Source organism: Globicephala melas, chromosome 5, assembly GCF_963455315.2.
Source record: "Globicephala melas chromosome 5, mGloMel1.2, whole genome shotgun sequence".
NCBI lineage: Eukaryota > Metazoa > Chordata > Mammalia > Artiodactyla > Delphinidae > Globicephala > Globicephala melas.
This window is the reverse complement of record NC_083318.1, coordinates 134,156,636-134,176,541: the sequence shown is the minus strand read 5'-3', so window position 1 is coordinate 134,176,541 and position 19,906 is coordinate 134,156,636. Positions and strand designations below refer to the sequence as shown.

At 41.1% G+C, this 19,906-nt stretch overlaps 1 protein-coding gene across 4 annotated transcripts; it reads right to left on the bottom strand.

Annotated features, from left to right (window-relative positions):
* Positions 1-11,009: 11,009 nt before the first annotated feature.
* On the bottom strand, positions 11,010-19,572 carry NPY1R (neuropeptide Y receptor Y1). 4 transcript variants are annotated; one of them, XM_030865790.2, is made up of 4 exons: positions 19,375-19,572; positions 18,099-18,321; positions 12,840-13,689; positions 11,010-12,725 (listed from the first exon to the last, which is right to left on the bottom strand). In XM_030865790.2, the coding sequence occupies exons 3-4, from the start codon at positions 13,536-13,538 to the stop codon at positions 12,273-12,275; spliced, it is 1,152 nt and encodes a 383-aa protein (XP_030721650.1). In that variant the 5' UTR covers positions 13,539-13,689; positions 18,099-18,321; positions 19,375-19,572; the 3' UTR covers positions 11,010-12,272. The 4 variants fall into 4 exon arrangements, with proteins under 4 accessions (XP_030721650.1, XP_060154804.1, XP_060154805.1 ...); XM_060298821.1 differs by lacking the exon at positions 19,375-19,572 and adding an exon at positions 19,105-19,182; XM_060298822.1 differs by lacking the exon at positions 18,099-18,321.
* Positions 19,573-19,906: the final 334 nt, after the last annotated feature.

The following is a 19,906-nucleotide window of genomic DNA, read 5'->3' as shown; positions in this document are numbered from 1 at the left end:
AAACAATAGCAGCTCTTGCTGAATCTTGGCCTCGTAGTTTGACAGCATCACAGTTTCACTGGTTTTATTTTCAGGAATAATTGCACCTCACAATCCTTAAATGGCTATGGATACGCAATTCTTGGTGAGCATTTCCTTTGGACTGTTTTTGAATTGTATCACTTTAGAGAAAGCTATTTTATATTTCTAAAAAATTTCACATTATTGTGACAAATTTTGAAAAAATTCCAGAACAAGTGGTTTCTTTTTTTTTTTTTTTTTTTGTATCTATTTCAAATACGTGGCTTGACGTTTTCCCCAAGGTCTTGCTTGAAGGGTGAAATTGTTCCTCCAGCTCTGGTAATGCTCCTTAAGTTTCTCATTAGCAAAAGATAGAAAGCATATTGTCTAGAAAAAAATTAACTTTAAAAAAAATGGTCAGTCTTAAATGGAACCAGACCACAATGTCTGTACCATATTCCAGATGGTTAATGGGAATGATTTTATTCTTTCCTCAACTTGGAGTCTTCTTTGCATTATTCTCTATTTCCTTAGATAAGTGCAGATTGTATCTGAAGACAATCAGAACTGTTAAAAGCTAAGCGACTGCATTTCAGAAGAATAATTTGTGTTTTCTGTCACCCAGTGCCATTGTATTCTGATATCTAATATGCAGTCAGCAAGGATGTGCATTCACCATTCAGCTCTTCAATCTTTGCCCTCCAGAGAAGAGAAGCATTACTCATTTCTCTCCCCATGCACTTCTGGAGCAGGGTTACAAGGTTGAAGGGTCTAACTCTTAAGGAATCATCCATCCAGGAAATTAAAGGTATTTCAGGAGGCATTTTTATAAATACTAACCTACGCAGTGAAGATTAGCATAAAGTCATACAAAAAAGAGAGCCGACCAGTTAAACATGACTTTTTCTAATAAAAGTTATTCATTTTAAGACATGAGAACAGGGCAGTGCAGAGTTTGAGAGGGAAGGCTCCAGAATCAGACAGTCCTGAGTTTGAATTCTGGTTTCACTGTTACTAACTATATGACCCTGAGCAAGTTCCTCATAGTTAAACCTAAGCCTATAATTATATGTTTAAAGATAAAGCTAACGTGAGATGTTCACCCCATTAAATTCTGTGAGGAGTAAATGAGATAACACACAAGAACATCTCCTGTAGCACCTACCTACCACACAGTGGTGCCTAGTAAGTACAAGCACTGTTACTATATTATTGCTTAATCCAGGTTCTAGAAATATTTATCATGTCTGCTATATTCCAGATCCTGGGCCAGGTACTGAGGACACAAGAATTTGAAGTTTGTTCTTTAATTGTTTTCAAGATCTAGTAGAGACAAGCAAAAGGTAAACAAATGACAGGATAACGTAAGAAGTGCAGTGACGAGGGACATGGGAACACAGCTGGGGGCGGGGGGTGTCAACTGATAAGACAGCATGAAGCTTTTGACAGGTTTACAGATGAAAGTCTTTCTGTTGGTGCAGAAATGTCTCTGGTTCTTTATCACCCATGCTAGACTCTCCATGGATAAAATTTCTGGGAGTAAATTATGTGCTTCTAAAATCTGCCATCATTACTTGAGGCTGTTAAGGATGCTGTCCGGGCACCATCCTAGCGACTGTCTTCAAGGTGCAGCCTCTGGAATCTTTAAGGTGTGGCCTCTGGAATCAGGCTCCTGGGATTAACTTCCAACTTCCCTGAGCCCTGGTTTGCTGTGTGCAAAATTCTCGATCTCTCTAAGTCTCAGTTTCTTCCGCTGTAGAGTGGGAGCGTAATGTTGCTTACTTTACGAAATTTTGTGAGGATTAAAGGAAATAATATATATAAGGCACTTGACAGATGCCAAGTGACAAGTGGATGTTGACTGCTGCACTTGGTTAAATAAGAGCTAAAAACTGCTCTCATTTCAGAAAAGTCATCATTTTCTGGTTGGTTTGTTAGGACCATGACCCATGAGTCAGAATTAAAAAGGGAGTAGTACATCTCTTGGCCAAAAGGAAAAATCTAGACATGATGGAAAGAACACCCCTATTTGTCTGTAATTTAGTTCTTTTCTATTTCCCTGGATGGTGAAGGGTGAAGGATCCTGGAAGTGTCAAATTAGATAAGGGCTGATTTCCATTTACATTGCCGTGCTAAGCTCTATTTTCTGTGTGCATGTTCATAATGTTCTCATTTAATGTGTAAATATGTTTTAGTCCTGACACCGTGTGCTCCTGGTTTTATGACCAAATCTGTTGCCATGCTGCCCATAGTTTTATTTTTTATATTTTAATAAAAATCCATTGTTTGATCCTTTTTATCAGACTCTTGTGAAAAGATTCATGTGAGAATCACCCAGTGGTAAATCACAGCCCTTTCCTAAATACCCAGGACAACAAAAAAGAAAGGAAAGGCCTTGGAAGGAAGATATGTTACCCACAGAAGTATTAATAATACACTCTGGACACAGGAAGTAGTGGGAGTATCATTCATACCAAGGTAAACATGCTGATTAAAATCTCCCTCACCGTGCCTCGCCTACAGGAGCCTCATTGTTACTTTCACCAGCAGCAACACTGTACTGTCACTTTCTGATTTCTAGAGATTATTGTCTAAAATGTGTATTGTCTAAAATGTGTATTGTCTAAAATGTGTTTTACTGATTTATTTCTGTACCAATATTGTCTTAACTGTTAAATTTTGTGCTTAAGATGTTTTAAGTCATTATAATACAAAAATATATCTAGGGTATTACAGGCTAGTAAAAACCTGGATATCTTTCAGTCAAGTTTCATAATGATTAATGATCAAATTGATGATCAGAATTCCATGTAAGATGTTTAAATGTAGTTAAATTAAGAAGTCATTTTAAAAAGATGATTAATGATTCTTGATGATCTAAGTCTAGTTTGAGAAGATAATTTATAATAAAGAAGCAAATGGGGAAGCAGTGTGTCATAACCAGTGGAGAACATTAGAATAAATTGCAGAAGCTTTCAAAATTCACATATGATTGCTTAGTCCCAAGGAAGTCTGGGATATAAGCCAGACACATGAATTTTAATTTAAAAATATGTGATTCCAATCATCTATCATGTTGATAATTACTCCAGAGTCAAAAAGTTGATTTCAAGTGCCGGGTCCACCATCTACTAGCTTTGTGACCTTAAATATGTTAACTTAAATTTCCAGTTTTTTCACCTATAAAATGAGGGACGGGTGTCCCCCTAAAACCTAAAAAGTCTTTTAAAGACTGGTAGGCATAAATACAACTTATTTCTCTTCCTCTTTTAGTCTCGGTTTCCTCATCTGTAAAGTGGAGCTAATAATTATCTAGTGTGAAGAGTTGAACATATCTAAATAAAGCAAACTATGTAGAAATGGTGTATGAACTGCAAAACATTATTTAAATACGAAGTATTTTCATCTAAAAAGTTAACAGGTCAAGGAAGAGCTAGGGAACAAGGGGTAGTGGATTTACTTAATACAAGGTATGAATGCAAATTTTAAGGGATTTAGTGTCAGGCTTTAAGCAACACTGAAAATGGCCTTTCGTGCATCTTCTGAGGTTTCATCTTCTTTTGTGTGTGGCCGTTTGTCGGTTAATATAACAGCAGTGACAGCAGTGGGCAATGCTCCTTCTTTAGCCCTAATATCAAGACAGCCATACTACTGGGTCTCCCTGGTGCAACTCACCTACGGGCTATGCCCCTTGATCTCCACTTAGTTTACTTGGCTGTTATAAAGAGACTTGGACAGCAAATTGGAATGAAATACCTTTGTCACATAAGTCAAGATAATTAGAAATAATAATAGCTGCATAGCCACAGAGAACCCCAAGATTACCCTAACTAGAAAAATTGCTTCTGTTCCCAAAACTGATTGTTTGAATAAAAAAGAATTTCCACTTAAAGCAAGGAACTTCCCTGGCGGTCCAGTCCAGTGGTTAAGACTCTGCCCTTCCACTGCAGAGGGTATGGGTTCGAAGGTTAAAAAAAAAAAGAAGCAAATGAACGTGCCCTGAGTGTCACATGTACCTACCCCCTTTGAATTTCCAACTTATACCGCAGATGCCCAGATAATACCACATCTTCCTCAATCAACCTAAATGTATTTAATCACCTCCTGATCCCATCAATGACTGGACTTGGAACCAACATGTTCAAAAGAAGCAGGATTCTTGGATGTGTTAATTATTTTTCCAGTACTATGAAAATCAGCTGACGCTTCATTTACATTTGTCTTTTGATTAATGTTAGCTCCTTTCTCCACTAAAATAATTCTTGTTCTTATTAAATGTTTAAAGATAACTTTTGTTTTGAATGCATAAATTTGTATAACATAGGAAAAGCAAAAGAATTCTGATAATTTTGTTGTATGCTCTATTACCTGGCCAAGTGAAGATCCTCCGTAATTCTTGTCACACAGTAGACAGACTCGTGCTGCTAATACTCTTACGTCCAAGGCTTGATTCAGGTGCCTTCAAGAAACTTCCTTCAGTTTTGAGTTAAGTACCTCCCAGAAAACTGTGACTATACATCTGGGGTTACGCTCACCATCTGCTACATGTTAAAAAGATGCATTTCTGTGTAGGTTTCCCATGGAACTTAATGCCTGTCAAGAGGCAGGACTGTCTTGTTTTACTGCCAGCATCTTCCACAGAACTTGGCTGGTACCATTTGGGCTACTCATTAAGTGTTGGTTGAATGGAACTGAACGGCTACTACCTTTTGCTGAGATCCATTCTTCTACTTCTCAGATAAACTGATAGTGAGATGAGCATATTCTCCTAAACAAAGGTTGAATAAAAATTCTTCACTTTATAGTCTGCTGTTTCTTCCTCACCCAGTCTCCAGCCAAGACCACTGTGTCAAATTGTTCAGACAAACCTAGCTGGAAAGGGAATATGATGTCCAAACTACAGGAAGCATGAAAAATAAACAAAAGAAGTGTTAAGATGACTTAGAAACCGGGAGCAATTGAAATATTTCCAAAGTGCCAACTTTGTGATTTCCTCAAAAGGAAAAGGTGTGAATAAAGCTCTTAACTGAACCCTAATATACAGCTTCTAGCATTTTAGCTTACTTTATTTTCCCCCTATTTTTCTTATTTGGGTGACTTTTTTCTAATACACTCTAGTAATACTGAGGTTTTTAGAGTCTTAATCATGGCTATTTAATTATAAATTCTCACTTTATTTGAAATGTGATTTTTAAAGTTTTAACACGTTATTTAATTATATTCAGGTGCAATTTTCCCTAACGAGACACTTAAATGGGAAGATGATATTTCCTTGAAAGAATTTGCACTTTTTTTCCAAAATTGTCTTGTGTTCTTTTTTTTTTAATTTATTTTATTGAAGTTTAGTTGATTTACAATGTTGTGTTAGTTTCTGGTGCATATAGCAAAGTGAATCCATTGTACATATATATATATTCTTCTTCATATTCTTTTCCATTCTGGTTTATTATGGGGTATTGAATATATTTTCCTGTGCTATACAGTAGGACCATATTGTTTATCCATTCCATATATAATAGTTCACATCTGCTAATCCCACACTCCCAGTCCATCCCTTCCCCACCTCCCATCCCACTTGGCAACCACAAGTCTTTTCTCTATGTCTGTGAGTCTGTTTCTGTTTTGTAGATAATTTCATTTGTGTCATATTTTAGATTCCACATATAAGTGATATCATATGGTATTTGTCTTTCTCTTTCTGAATTGTCTTTTGTTCTTATTTAGCATTAAATATAGGCTAACCATAATATCTTGAGATTGAAAAAAATAAGACTTATTGTATGCAGGTGCTCAAGCTGAAAGTCAAGTATACAACTTTAAAGACTTCCATTTGGCTTTGAGTGGGAAGTATAGTAATTCAGTGTTTAGGTAGGCATGCTGTGGAGTCGCCCAGATGTAGGATTAAATTTGCCTTTTGCAAATTGCTGTGACTTTGGGGGAATGTTCTATAGTCTCTGTGAGCTGCAGTTTTCTCATCTGTAAAATAATAACATTATCAAACTTATAGCTTATTGTGAGGCACTAAATGCTCAATCGGTAACTATTGGTGTAGCCTCTATGAAACAGTTAGTCAATTGATAACCCCTTTACTCCATTCAGAATGAGACGGTTTTATTGCATTTGTTATTTGTTATCATTTTGCATCAGTACTTTCTAACCGAATGTTTTCAAATTCCAAGCCTTTGATTGGAAGACAGATCACAGTCTTCCTTTTAATACTCACTGCAGGTGCTCTCGATTTCCCTGAGCCAAACCACAAGCCCTGGCCTCTATGACCCTATGCTTAGTATAACCCACATCAATTCTGAATTCCATTTTGTGTATAGTCTGTTAGTTTGGTCCATTTCCTTTCCTCTCCACAACCTCATTCATACCCAAATATATTTCTAAATATTTTGTTCTGTTCCAAGTTGCAAAATATCCTTTATATGACCTTTAAAAATATCGTCTATTTTGAAAACTAGGTGCATTTTCCTCATCAGCTCCCCCACACCCTCCTGCAGTCTACCTCAGCCTTATGTTGGCATCTTCCCTGGTCTGCTCATGTACAGCACAGCCGTCTCTCTTACTTTGCTAAACCATGTCTCTATTTTACATGATACCTCCTCTTAAAGGATTTGTTATCAGTAGAATATTGTATAGCAAACAGTCCCTAACTAGGTCTCCCCTTTCTATTAACTCATTCCTAGATTTAATTAAATGGGATCACATAATTTGGGCACTTATATCTATCTTAGATATTATTTAGTTTAATCTCCTCATTTTGCAAATGAGAGCGCTGAGGCCCAGAGAGATCGGTGCACAGAAAGTATTGCCTGTCTTTTCTTTCAATTAAATTAAATTTCATTTAAAATTACCCTTGAAAGCAAAGATTACATTTTATGCATATCCCATGTGTCTATACAATCTAAGTTGCTTTGGTGTTAATAAAACAATTCAACACTATGAAAGATTTTGATGTAATTTTCATGCTTAATTATCAAAACAGTGTGCCTATAACAGGTGATGCTTGTTTCAATGGATAATGGCAACAGCAGAAGGTTACCTGGAACTTTTCCTGAGCCATATTTCTATGGTTGTCCCCTGCCCTCTGTTAGGCCTCTGGATAAACTCTATGCCCATAAAGGGCAGTGTGTTATGTGATAGAACAGAGTTCATGTGCTTTGAAGCTGGACCTATCTGAATCAGAATTTACCACTTGCTACCTCACGGCCTCGGTTAAGTCATAGTACCTCTACGAGCCTTAATGGGAACAATAATACAAACCTGAAGTGGGAATTAGAGATGAATTATAATAAGCCCCCAACAGATAAGTGTTCCATACCTGGCAACTCTTATTATTAAAGTTTATTTGATATTACCTAGGGGGAATGCATGCAAAGGAGAGTTACAGCAGTCTTCAGAATAGTCTTCCAAAAGGAAGGAAGAGAGAAAACAAAACTGATGGGACTAGAGAAAGTGTTTGATATGGATGTTCACTCATTTCATTAATTTTTTTAAAAGCCATAAAATATTAAGGCTCAAGATGAATACATATCTACATACATAAAGGAGTGGGGACCACAACAACTTGTAAAATATAGTTTAGAAATAAAAACAGAAACAAGAAAAATAAGTCAGTCACACCTTTTTTTTTCCCCCTTGTTATTTGGGAAAAGCACAATATTTTGCTTGATTGCTTTTACTACTCACTTTTCAACCAGTCATATGGATTGTACGGACCATAGGCAAAATAAGTCAACTGTATTATGTTTTTTAAAAACAATATTTATTTATTTATTTTGGCTGTGCTTAATAGCTGGGGGTGATGGGTAAAAGGAACTGTGTTAAATAGGTCTTTAGGGACGCAGTGGTAAAGTGTGGGCGGAGAGCGGGTATTCTAGTCCTAAGGTTAGGTCTCAGTCTTTGAGCGAGTCTCTGAACTGTGAACTTTACAAGTGCTTCTCAGTTTGTTCTCTCCCCTTGGGAGGGGTAGGGTGCTTACATTCGGCTGCAGTTGGGTATTTCCCTTCTCTAATATGGAAGGCTAGAGGTATCTGCAGTCGGGTGTTTTCCTTCCCCCAGGCCAGTGACTCTGATAAAAATCCAGCAGGTGAGGCTCTGATAAAATAATTCCCCTCAAGGGCAGGCCTTGTTATGAAGCACAGAATGTTCTGGCATATTTTAAAATGGCTCCTTTTCCCCTCGTCCTGCCAGAAGCACAAGAGGATTTTTTTCCAATATTCACGGTGGAAATGCGGTCCTGAAGGGAAAAAACGCGAAGTGTGCTCTGCCCCCAACCCAGGACTGGTTCCCTTGGAGTTTTTAACTCTCCCATTTGTCCACTCTAAGCCTCTGCCACTTCACGTATCAGAGTTCAAGGTTTCTGCCCCAGCACTTATTCCCCTGGAAGCTTCTGCTCCAGTAAGTTGTGAGTCTCTGTATCTGCTTGTCTTTCCAATTTGGGGCCAGCGTTAGTTGAAAACACGTCTAAAAAGTGAATTTTGGACTTCCCCGGTGGCGCAGTGGTTGAGAGTCCGCCTGCCGATGCAGGGGACACGGGTTCGTGCCCCGGTCTGGGAAGATCCCACATGCCGCGGAGCGGCTGGGCCCCTGAGCCATGGCCGCTGAGCCTGTGCGTCTGGAGCCTGGGCTCTGCAACGGGAGAGGCCACAACAGTGAGAGGCCCGCGTACCGCAAACAAACAAACAACAACAAAAAATATATATATGTATTCACATCCATACAATGTGTTGCATGTACACACACACAAATACATTAATAAAGGAATCATTAAATGAAAGAAATTTGAGAAATCTTACTCATTTGCCCTAGAAAGCTATGCTCTCCTTCTCACAGGCTCCAACTCTTAGGTCTGACATTGTTGTTTGATGGCCCACAGGGATAAGTAGACAAAGAAAAGAGGGAGACGATGAAAGAATTCATGCTCACTGAGAAACTACATTCCAGAAGAATCCCTGATTGCTGAGAAAGCAATCCCAGCTGTGAGGAAAGACCTAGTAGTGCCCAGGAACTCTCTGAACAAGGCTAGCATTATCCCTGGAGCTTCAGCTTAACTTAGCCTCTTTCCACCACTTTCACTGTTGTGGAGGAATACTTTGTCAAAATACACATTTCCTTGGCTGTCAAATTTTGAAGATATAGTATAATGTGTATGTGTATATCCTTGGAAATTTGTGGACGAGAATATCCAGTTAACAGGAAAGAAATAAAGGTGGTATGAATAATCAAATACTATTTTAAGTGGAATTATCTGAAAAGGGAATTCTTGTAATCATCATGACCATTTTCCCTCCACTCTTCCACTTCAGTCTTTTCTGCAGCTGAAATCAGAATGAAGGTGAATGGTATTACGTCCTAATAATGTCCCTTGTAAGGAAAGAAAGAGAAATGATCTCCTAAAACTCTATCATAAGTTCAGCACACTGATGGGCTTGGTGTCACTGGCCAGACCTTAGTTTTGTTCCTGCTGCACCTGCTACGCAGGGAGGGGCTCAAATTTTTCAACTTGAGCTTCGATCGTCTCTTCTGTAATGTGGTCACATCAGTCATGCATCCTCCCAGGTACTTAAGCCCTTGACATAGTACATGCACAGGTAAGTGTTTTAAAATGCTGGCTATTATCTTTTTCTAAATTTGTATAAGCTACATTATAATTATGCTCTTGTACTAAGCCAACAATTGAGTTTTATTCTAAAGAAAACCCAATGGTTTGTTTGTATTTATTTATTTTTTAAATATATAAATTTATTTATTTATTTTTGGCTGCGTTGGGTCTTCATTGCTGCGCGCGGGCTTTCTCTAGTTGCGGTGAGCGGGGGCTACTCTTCCTTGCAGTGCGTGGGCTTCTCATTGCAGTAGTTTTGGCTCGCGGGCTCTAGAGCGCAGGCTCAGTAGTTGTGCAGGGGCTTAGCTGCTCTGCGCCGTGTGGGATCTTCCCTGACCAGGGATCGAACCCGTGTTCCCTGCATTGGCAGGTGGATTCTTAACCACTGCGCCACCAGGGAAGTCCTGGTTTGTTTGTATTTAACATGCATGTTTATTTCTTCTTGAATCACAGTGGATCTGTGGTCGACCCTAGACTTTACCACTAGTTCATCGACGTCTTTGGATAAAAGAGAAGAATTTGGTATTCAGGTCATTATTTATGAAAAGCTAAGGAATCAGCAGCCTACATGGCTAAATGAAGATTTTAGAAATGGTATCTCAGCAAATGTGCTATCAAGAATGCACCTGCATTTTCAGGCTGTTCTCAAGCAGCAGTTTGTTTCCATAGCACCTAAGTAGAGAAAGACAAAATCTCCCATTCATCCCCCAAAGCAGAAAACACCAGGTAGTTTCAAATTCCAGGTTTTGGTAAGGAAAGATGATGATATTTTCCAATACACATTAAAGGTTGGTTTTAGAATTTTTTTTCCTTTGTTAACTAAAAGTCATTCTTAGGCTATAATTTGAACTCATATTAACATTCAATGCAAAAGACTATTACTTGTCTTACAAGACAAATCGTGCAAGTTTCTAAAATCTAAAATGTCATTTTGCTTAGTTTAGAAAGTGACATAATAAAAGAGAAAACACCTCCTTGCTAAAGATGAACCTAGGAGGAGGAGTCCAAGAAAATTTCAGAATGTAAAGTCAGTACGATCAATAATAAGAGGGAAGGATTTGTGTCATTATTTATTCATTCAATTGTTTAAAAAATTAAAAAAAAAAAACCTTCTAGGTACTTGGCACTTTGCTAAATGCACTGAGACACAGAATCATGTAAAACAGTCTCTGCCTTCATGAAGCTTCAGGAAGCCAAGGAGAGAGGCTGGACCATCAAGGGTTATACCACAGGGTAGAAAATGCTTCATCAGCAAGCAGACAGAGGATGCTGCAGAACTTCATGGGAGGGAAGACAAGGGGCTAAAAAAGGAAAAAAAAAAAAAAGAAGACGCTAAAGAGAGTCACAAAAGAGACTATTCAGAAAAAGCAGAAACAATTTTAATAAAGAAAATGTCTGCCCTTCTAAAATCAAACACATTTAATACCATGTATGTATAATACATCAAAGATATGTCTTGTTCTTTAAAATATCTTCCCTCCCAATGATTCTGAGGCTCAATCATGATTACAGGGTACATGAAATGAAGTATATTAACATGACACAACCCCTCAGTACATAGTGCATGATTGGTAAGATTCCACAGGCACACAGTTCACACAAGTTAAGATGAGCTACGTGAGGTGTCCTCAGTTTTCCTGTATTTACCCCTGCTACCCAGGGTGGACATTCTTTCAACACTGTACCTTGGTGTCCTTTGAAAGATGGACATTGAAAGTTAAAAATGAGTTAGTATATAGGCACTGATGTATAGAAAATACACTTTGTGGTTATATATATTGTAAGCTGGAAATAAATGCCTCTGAATTACGTGTGTATTTATGCTAGGAAGCTTGACAAACACTGAACAGTCTGTGAAGAATGGAAAGCCTCTTGACCATCAATTCAAATAAATATAATCCAACCATATGCAGCAATACTAATTTACTTGTTAAACGAACTGCTCTGAAATCATTTGGTTGTCAGGTACCAAAATAGTTTTAAAGTTAGGGAACTGCTGTCCCACTTAATCCTTGTGGGTGGCCCAATTCCCCAAGATATTCACAGCTGAGAAGTATTTTTAAATGTATTTTTTATCTTACGTGATAATCAATTAGGAGCAAATGAAATCCTGTCTTAAACTTTCAAAAAAATGCAAATCACTTTTGAATGACTTCAGACTAGGCATAGAGGACACAGACTCTCTTTTAGCTCACACCCTGAATGCTGCTTTTGCATGCCATCACCTCTGTAACAGGCTGAAGCTTGACACCTAGCCTTACACAGGACTGCCCAATCTACTGACGATCTCATCGAACAAGGATGGCCCAATCAAGCGAGAGCATCAAGTGTAGTGCTTCTGAAGTCAGTGAACAGTAATACTTTAAAGAAATTTCCTTCTAATAAATACAATATAAAAGCCTTTCTATTCTATGCATAAGTTTACAAAAAAGCACTTCAAAGATGTCTGGTCAAAACCATCACCAGAAGATTCCAAAGCCCACACGTTTTGTTCCAAATATAATTATGACAGCTACTACAAAAGCAGTAAAAAGCAAGACAAGAAAATCTTGATCTTTCTTCAATGATTTCAACCCTATTCCTTGGGAGAACAGGGAATTAAAGTCTTTGCAGGTTGTGCTTGGTTTTAAGCAGATGTCACCTGGGACCAAATGCTACGGCAGGTTCAGATTTTTTCATTATCATCACTGTGGATCTTTTTAAGCATGACTGGGCTTGGTTGCTTCAGAGACGTCTTAGAAACATCCGTGTGAATGGTGGACATGGCGATGGTCTCGTAGTCGTCATCCTGAGACCGGAAATCACAAAAGTTAAAGAAGAACTGCAGGTCTCTCTGGAAGTTTTTGTTCAGGAAGCCATAAAATATGGGGTTGACACAGGTGGAGATCATGGCTGTGAGGTGGCAGAGCAGGAATAACAGATTATGGTTGCACGTAGCAATGATCTGATGATTCCAGTCGAACACGGTGTTGAAGATGGTGAGCGGCAGCCAGCAGACCGCAAACGCCACCACGATGGACAGCAGCATGACGTTGATTCTTTTGGTTTCGCTGGACCTGTACTTACTGTCTCTCATCTTGTCCATCATGTTGTTTCTTCTTTTTAAGCGTATATATATCTACAGGAGGGAAAAAATAAAGAGTTCAAATAGAATCACTCATTGAACGAGGACTCTTGGAGAAAGAAGGTAAAAATGGAAATGGTGGCGGGGGGGGGGTGGGAGTTTTCTTACCTTGAAGTAGCAAATAAATATAAAACAGAGTGGGCCAAAATACTGCAGCACCAAGAGAAGAGTGGTGTAAGACAACCGGTGAGAGTCTGATGGGAATTTATCAAAGCAGACGTACTTGTCCTTGAACGCATCAAGGGTCACATTCTGGAACGGTTCATCCGTCAATACTTGGTAGATCAGGAAGGGCAGAGAAGAAGCCACAGCAAGGACCCAGATGACAGCAATGCCTACGTAAGCATGTCTATTACTTGGTCTCCAGCCCCGTGGATTGATGATCAGCTGATGCCGTTCCACGGCAATGAGGACCAGAGAGAAGATAGACACAGTGATGGAAACACACTGTACGAAAGGGTTCAACTTGCACATTGCCTCACCAAAAACCCAGTGGTCCATCAACGTGTAGACAAACGTGAAGGGGAGACACATGATAGCAACAAGCAAGTCTGAGAAGGAAAGGTTCACAATCAGGATGTTGGTGACATTTCTCAACTCCTTTTGTTTCAAGATGATGATGATCAAGGCCAGGTTTCCAGAGACCCCAAGAATGATCACAGCTCCATAGGCAAGAGCTAACGTGAATATCATGGCCAAGGGCAGATGACAATCGTCATTTTCGAAAGCCAAAAACTGGGAATTCTTCTCTGAAAAATTATAATAGATTGAATGATTTTCTACCTGGGAAAATAACGTTGAATTCATTTTGACTGGTTTGGCTATTACAGATGACTTTAGACAAATGGACAATATGTTTCCTCAAAGCAGGTCAAAGACTCAACTTATTTTTATTCTCCATATTGGAATCCATTTCTCAAAATTATTCTGAATTCTTCATTCCCTTGAACTGAACAACCTGTAAAGAGAAAATGACCAATTGCATTACTAATTCTATTGACGGCAGTCAAAACGAATTCTGATTCATAGTACTGTTTAAAGGGAAGACGCTGAAATAAACAAAATGTATTCTATATATACATCTTCTTTTAAATAGTAGAAACAGTGCAAACAATTTGAAAAAACAACTTTAGTAATACTTTTAACTTGACGTTGCTTTCACATTGAGTTTCAGCAAAATGCAGTGGTCTGTACATTAGTAAGGTGTGTATAAATCTCATGCCCAAAGTCTTACATAAACGACCATCAGCACATTCCTAAACACTGTAGGAATACGAATGTATAAAAAAAAAGGACAGATTAAAACATATGAAAAAGATATGACACCAACAAAGGAAAACAAAAAAAAATTTACCTAATTCTTCCTCTTACGATAAAAAAGAAAGAATTTATCAAGTTGTAGTAACAGCCCCACCAACACTGAACTGCTCTTTAAGGAGATGATCGATACAGTGAAACATCAAGAAACTTTGTCCTGTGAAGGACTGCTGACGGAAAAGAAGACGTTTAATCCAGAAAAGACTCACTAGGAAGGGTACAAACATCTTCTCACATTGGAATGGGTAGCATGTGGTCCCTGGCTTGTGGCTCAGAATCTTATGTCCCTCAAGTTAGAAGTAGGACCAAGGGAAGTGGATTACATTAAAAATATTTCACGTCATTATGAGGAACAAAAGTTTAATCAAATGGAATGAACTGCCTGTAAACCAGCAAGTTCTCCACAAGCAACAGTTTGTAAGTACTACTCGAAAGGCTTGGGGAAGTTCTCACATTGTGTGGGAGATTCGACTGGGTAACTCTGAAGCTCTTTCTGACTTTAAGATTCTATAATATTACTAACATGTCAGAAGCTTTCAAAGTATTTCTAAGGTTTTCTTCATGGAAATATCCTCCCTCCCCACTAGACTGCATACAGATACAATGCAGGGATCTAAATTTTAGTCGTACTTTTGATCTTTCACAGCATTTTGTGATAGGAATACTCTTTTCTTATCAACAAAACAAATCACAGACAACAGTCCTGTAGAGCTTAAAAGCTCCTTTAAAAAAAATCTCTGATTTCCTTTACGTTATTAAGTAAAAATATGAGATGGGGTTTCTTATGTTAATTAACAGGCCCTTGTTCTTGCGTTAAGAAACAGAATCGCACTTCTTTCTTCTGTGAGAACAATAAAGAAAATCATGCAGAATTACTTCCATTGAAAAGGAGACAAGAACTTTAATGAACAAAATATGCTTTTGCCTTTTAAGTGATGCCACTATTGAATCTTTCCTTTTTGCTTTTGCTTTCTAGAATACGGGTACTTTTGCTTTCTAGAATATGGGGTGTTTTTATTGTAAAACTACAACTTATAAAACTGAAGAATAAAAAGAAAGGTTGCTACCACTTAGTGAGAATGAAAGCATCTGGACTAGGAAATGTATCAAGTGTGAACGTTATAGAAACGTTCTCCCCTCTTCTTGTCAACAGCCTGGAAAGGCTCCTGAACCTCCCTGGTAACACACTTTTCTCTCAAGAATACCAAAGAGAGAGAATATCTGTGTCTCTCAGTGTCTGAGAACAAACCTGGAGCAAGCAAGCGCTAATCTAAAAATTCTTTGGAAATTTCGCACTAAAGAATTCAAGAAAATTTCGCATCATACGTCCTAGTCAGGTTGCTGGCAAGATAGTTAACGTCACTGCACAGGTATCTGAGTTTTTCTTCATTAGTAGAACTAGCATGACAGGAAAATGCATCCTCTAACGCCCTACCCACTGCTCCCCCTCTGCACACAGTGCCAGGTGAGACACACAAGGTAGGGACCACTGAGCCTCCTGGACCTGACACTTGAGCACCGCTACTCTGCCTTACACTCCCGGTCTAACAACCCCATGGGGCATGTTCTGTACCAGGTGGGCAGGTCCCTTCACAGTCACCAAGTGCCCTGGCCCGTTTTAGCTTCTGCATCTTCGCCTCTGCAACACCTCATCACGCATCCAAATTCTACCCATCTTTCAAAGCACCATTTAGTCCCTTAGATCCTTAATTGGCTCTTCACAACTGTAATATTGCCTCTTGAAGGTAGGTACTACGTATATTTCATACTACTTTGTGAATATTAGATTTAGAATAAAAGTGTGTTGATGACACAGTAGGTGCACAGATGGAATAATAGGTTCTTGTGTGATTGCTATTAACATCAATAGCTGAATTCTATTGTCAACTGAAAAAAATCCACAATCTAAAAGCTGAGAGTTATGTTTTATTCGGCGGACTTGCTGAGGACTCAAGCCCGGGAGGCAGCCTCTCAGATGCTCTGAGGGACGGCTCAGAAGAGGTCAGGGCGCAGCCAGCATATACAGGAGTTTTTGCAAGAAAAGGCAGGTAGCTGGAACTTCAAAAGATTGCTGTTAATTAAAGCAAACCAGACATCTCAAGTTAATGAATTTAGCACTTTTCTATGTATGGGAAGATACAAGAGTCTGGGCTCCACTGAAATATTATCTGGAGCCAGTATCCTGTTCTCTTCCTATCCAGAATCCCCTCAGGTACACCGTCCAGGGTGACTGCAGGGGCTGATGGCTTGATGCCCACAACATCCTTTGTTTACTGATACGGCAGGCGGCAGGGGACATTCTTGTCCACACTATCATAGTCCTTTGACATGCCAAATGGATGTTAATTATAAGAGCCATTTTACTAGGTCAGGTACATGGTGTGTGGGGAGGGGAATGTTCCACTCTGTGCAAAAAAAAAAAAAAAAAAAAAAGGAATTGTTTCTGAAAGAGAATTCATTCATCCAATAAATATTTATTGAACACTATTTTGTGTCAGTCAGGGTTTTAGTGGAGACAACAGTGAGGTTCCCACTGAGTTTCTAGTCTTGTGTGCAGAAGCAGACAAGAAAAAAGAAATCAGTAAAAGAGACAGGACACAAGACGGTAGTAAGTACCATGGAGAAAAATAAAGCAAGGAAGGGGACCTGGGACTGTTGGGGGGGGGGGGCGGGAAGGCCTCTGACTGCCGGAGAAGATGGCGTGTGAGTTAAGACCCGACAGTGAGGAAGGAAGCCAGGCGGATGTCGCAGGGATGCATCCCCTGTGGAAATAGCAAACATGAAATCTTTACTACTGGAGTGTGCTTCGTGTGCTGAACAGATGAGAAGCGAAATAAATGAGGGAGAGACTATAGGGAAGTAGCAGGGAGGGTAAGCAGGGGAGAAACAGACGCTGCAGGGCCTTACTCCGTGGGACAGTCTTCGACTTTTTCTCTGAGAAAGACGAGGACTCCCTGGAGAGTCTTTGGTAAAGGCATGAATTTCTATGACTTGTTTTAAAATTATTGCTCTAGCTGTTGTTTGCAAGGACTTAAGACAGGAGAGAGAAGTAGGGAGATTCATTTAGAGGCTAGTGGAATAATCCAGGTGAGAGATAATGGAGGCACGGACCAAGGCGTTTGCAGTGAAAAGGAAGAAAGAAAGTTTACATCTACCAACTGACTTTGACAAAATTCACTGCATATGGGACTTAACGCAAACACTTATTAAATTATTACAATGTATGGGCTACAAAGTTTTCTTGCAGATGAATTTAGGTTAAATATACTGAAACTCTACTCTGATCCCTTTGAAATTATATTTGCTAGACATATCCTGTGAGAAATAGCAGTTTTCTTACTAAGTAGAAGTTAACTTAGCTATACAGAAAATGCAAACTTCACATTTTCTTAATGTATTTGAAATCAGACTCCTTTGCTAAGTGCATGTCATTCCAGTTGGGTAAAACAGTTCTGCATTGGATAAAATGTGTATTTCCAGCCTACCTTAGTATAATCTCAAGGATGAATAATTGTCGGAAAATAATATTGAGAAAGAATTTACATACATCATCTTTGACAAGGAAAATGATTTGATATTTACTATTCCAATATATATTTCTAAAGTAAGGTATGCAACTACAGGCACTGCAAAAATGAAAGGTTGCTGCATCTCACTATAGCTGCCATGTGCTTTTAGAGACAAAACAGAGACACTACATACATCCAGTTGGCAAATTAGCCCCCTTCCAAAGGGAAATTTGCTTCTCCGTTCCAATTTGAACGCTGGCCTTTACTGCCTGCTGTTCTTAGAGCTGTTACTGCCTGAGAATACAGCTCTCTGGTCATAACGTGCTGCAGATAAATTTTGTCATATACTCAGAACCGGCTACTTAACTCCCTTGTTTTTGGAAAAGAAATCAGCCTTGCTACCTGCATCCTCCCAAAGTTACTGCTAGTTTATTCACATGAGTTACATAATTCTCTGTTCCTTTCCCTTCCAGGAGGTCTTGCTCAACTGACAGCTGCCTTAAAACAATAAGGAAAGACTAATAAAGCAGTAGTCACCCACCGAAAAGCGCTCAGTCTTTGGTCATGGGTGAGGAACCCGGCCGACAGCTTTCTGCTCTCACCGGGGAAGCAGCCTGCAGTCCAGGGACTGACAGCCGCTGTTGCTGGGACTCCCCTTCAGGCAGAGCCAGGCAAGGTCCGTGCTCCCCGGCCCCCGCCTGTGTGCCACCCGACAAGTTATGCTCTCCCATAGGGTCCTGGTGGGCACGGCAAATCTGAGAACTCTTTAAAAAAAAAAAAAAAGGAATGTCAAGACACACTTGCTCACTCTCCCCTCCCCTCCCCTAGGTTTTTCCTGAGTTACCAAACTCAGGAAATGGGATGTGTTAAATCAAAATTCCTGTCGGCACGCTTATGCGCCCACCCTTTTCATATCGTGTAACTAGATGAATTGCCCCAAACTGTCCTCATTCCTAACACTCCCTCCCTCCCCGCCCCCCCCATACCCACACATTTGCCACCCATTTGTCAGATGTCTCTACCCATGATGATGAGACTGGCAAAGCAGAAAACATCTACAACAACCAGAACCAAACGAGCATAGCCCAAACTTAGTTGACTCTGGCCCAGCATCAGTCCTTAGAACATTCGCCTCTCTCCAATCTACCTGGAGACCACCGGGCCACTCTTAGGCCACTTCCCTCTCCAGTCCATCCACAATCTCCTACCCAGCCGCGCTCCACCACCACCGGTGTAAAGGAGCTGAAGAGCTGGACGATGGAAACTCGGAAGTAGGGGACAGTACGATGTCTCCTGGGGACGCAGAGCCAGGCTGGAAAGGCCAGCACCGGGGGGCAGGGCTCGAGGCAGCCCGCGCGCGGGGCGCCCACGGGGGCCCGGGCCGCTCCCCGCGCACAAGTGCGGAGCGCAGGGCGAAGGCCGACCCGTGAGCCCTCCTCCCCCTGCCGTCCCAGCCGCGCGTTCCTCCGCAAAAGCTCAGCGCGGCCGCGCCGCAGAGGCTCGGGAAAGATGCCAAAGGTAGCGAAGGAGGGAGGACGACGTCTCACCAGAGCCAGAGGAGGGGGACTCGGACCCCGTAGGGAACCCCCGTAGAGAGGCGTCGGCCCCGCACCGCAGGCGGTCCTGGGTGGCCGGTGGTTTGGAGCACCTCGCGACCCGCCCGCGCGGGGACCTAACCGAAGGCTGCCTGCGCCCCCGCCGCTCCCCAGAGCTCGTTTCGGGACTCGTGTGCCCTTTCTTCCTCTCTCATCCTTCACCCCATCGGTGACAGATTCCTCTAAAGTCAGTCCTTTCAAAGGTGTACTCTTGGAACTTACCCTCTCTGCCGGATCCGTCTTTTAGCCCGATGATTAAAGCGGGAAGGGCGGTCGTGGAAGGGAGCGGAGCGGGAAGGAAAGCTCGCGGGTGTTTCTCCGGCTCAAAGCCTAAAGGTTGGTGGGGAGGGGAAGAGCCGCCCTTGAAGCGGAGCTCCACCTCGTCTCGGCCACGTGACAACCTCCGGGCGGCGCCGCAGACCCCCGCACTCCTTCCCGGGAATTCGGTGGGCAGCGCGGGAGCCGCGCGCGCTGTCGGACCGCGCGCCCGGGGCGGTGGTGCGCGCTCTGCGCTCGGCGGGGCCAGGAGGGAGGCGCTGCGCCGGGCTGAGGTCGCGCCCGCGCGCCGTCGCTGGCTGTCGGTGCCACCTCGCGGCGGAGGCTGAGCCGGCGGTGCGGGCAGCGGCGCGAAACCCAGCTCCGGGGAAGGGGACGCGAAGCCCACCGCGACTGCGCCGCTCGTGCGTGCCTAGCCTCTCCTGTGACGTCCGGAGGTTTCTCACGCCGGAGCCAGAAGTTTTTCCTTTTTAGCAGT

What these genes read in the sequence shown, in the direction of transcription:
- NPY1R (XM_030865790.2), bottom strand. Translation starts at nt 13,538, where the DNA reads ATGAATTCAACGTTATTTTCCCAGGTAGAAAATCATTCAATCTATTAT. An exon ending in TATTTATTTGCTACTTCAAG is followed by an intron (nt 12,726 to 12,839) that starts GTAAGAAAACTC and finishes TCCCTCCTGTAG; the next exon opens with ATATATATACGCTTAAAAAG.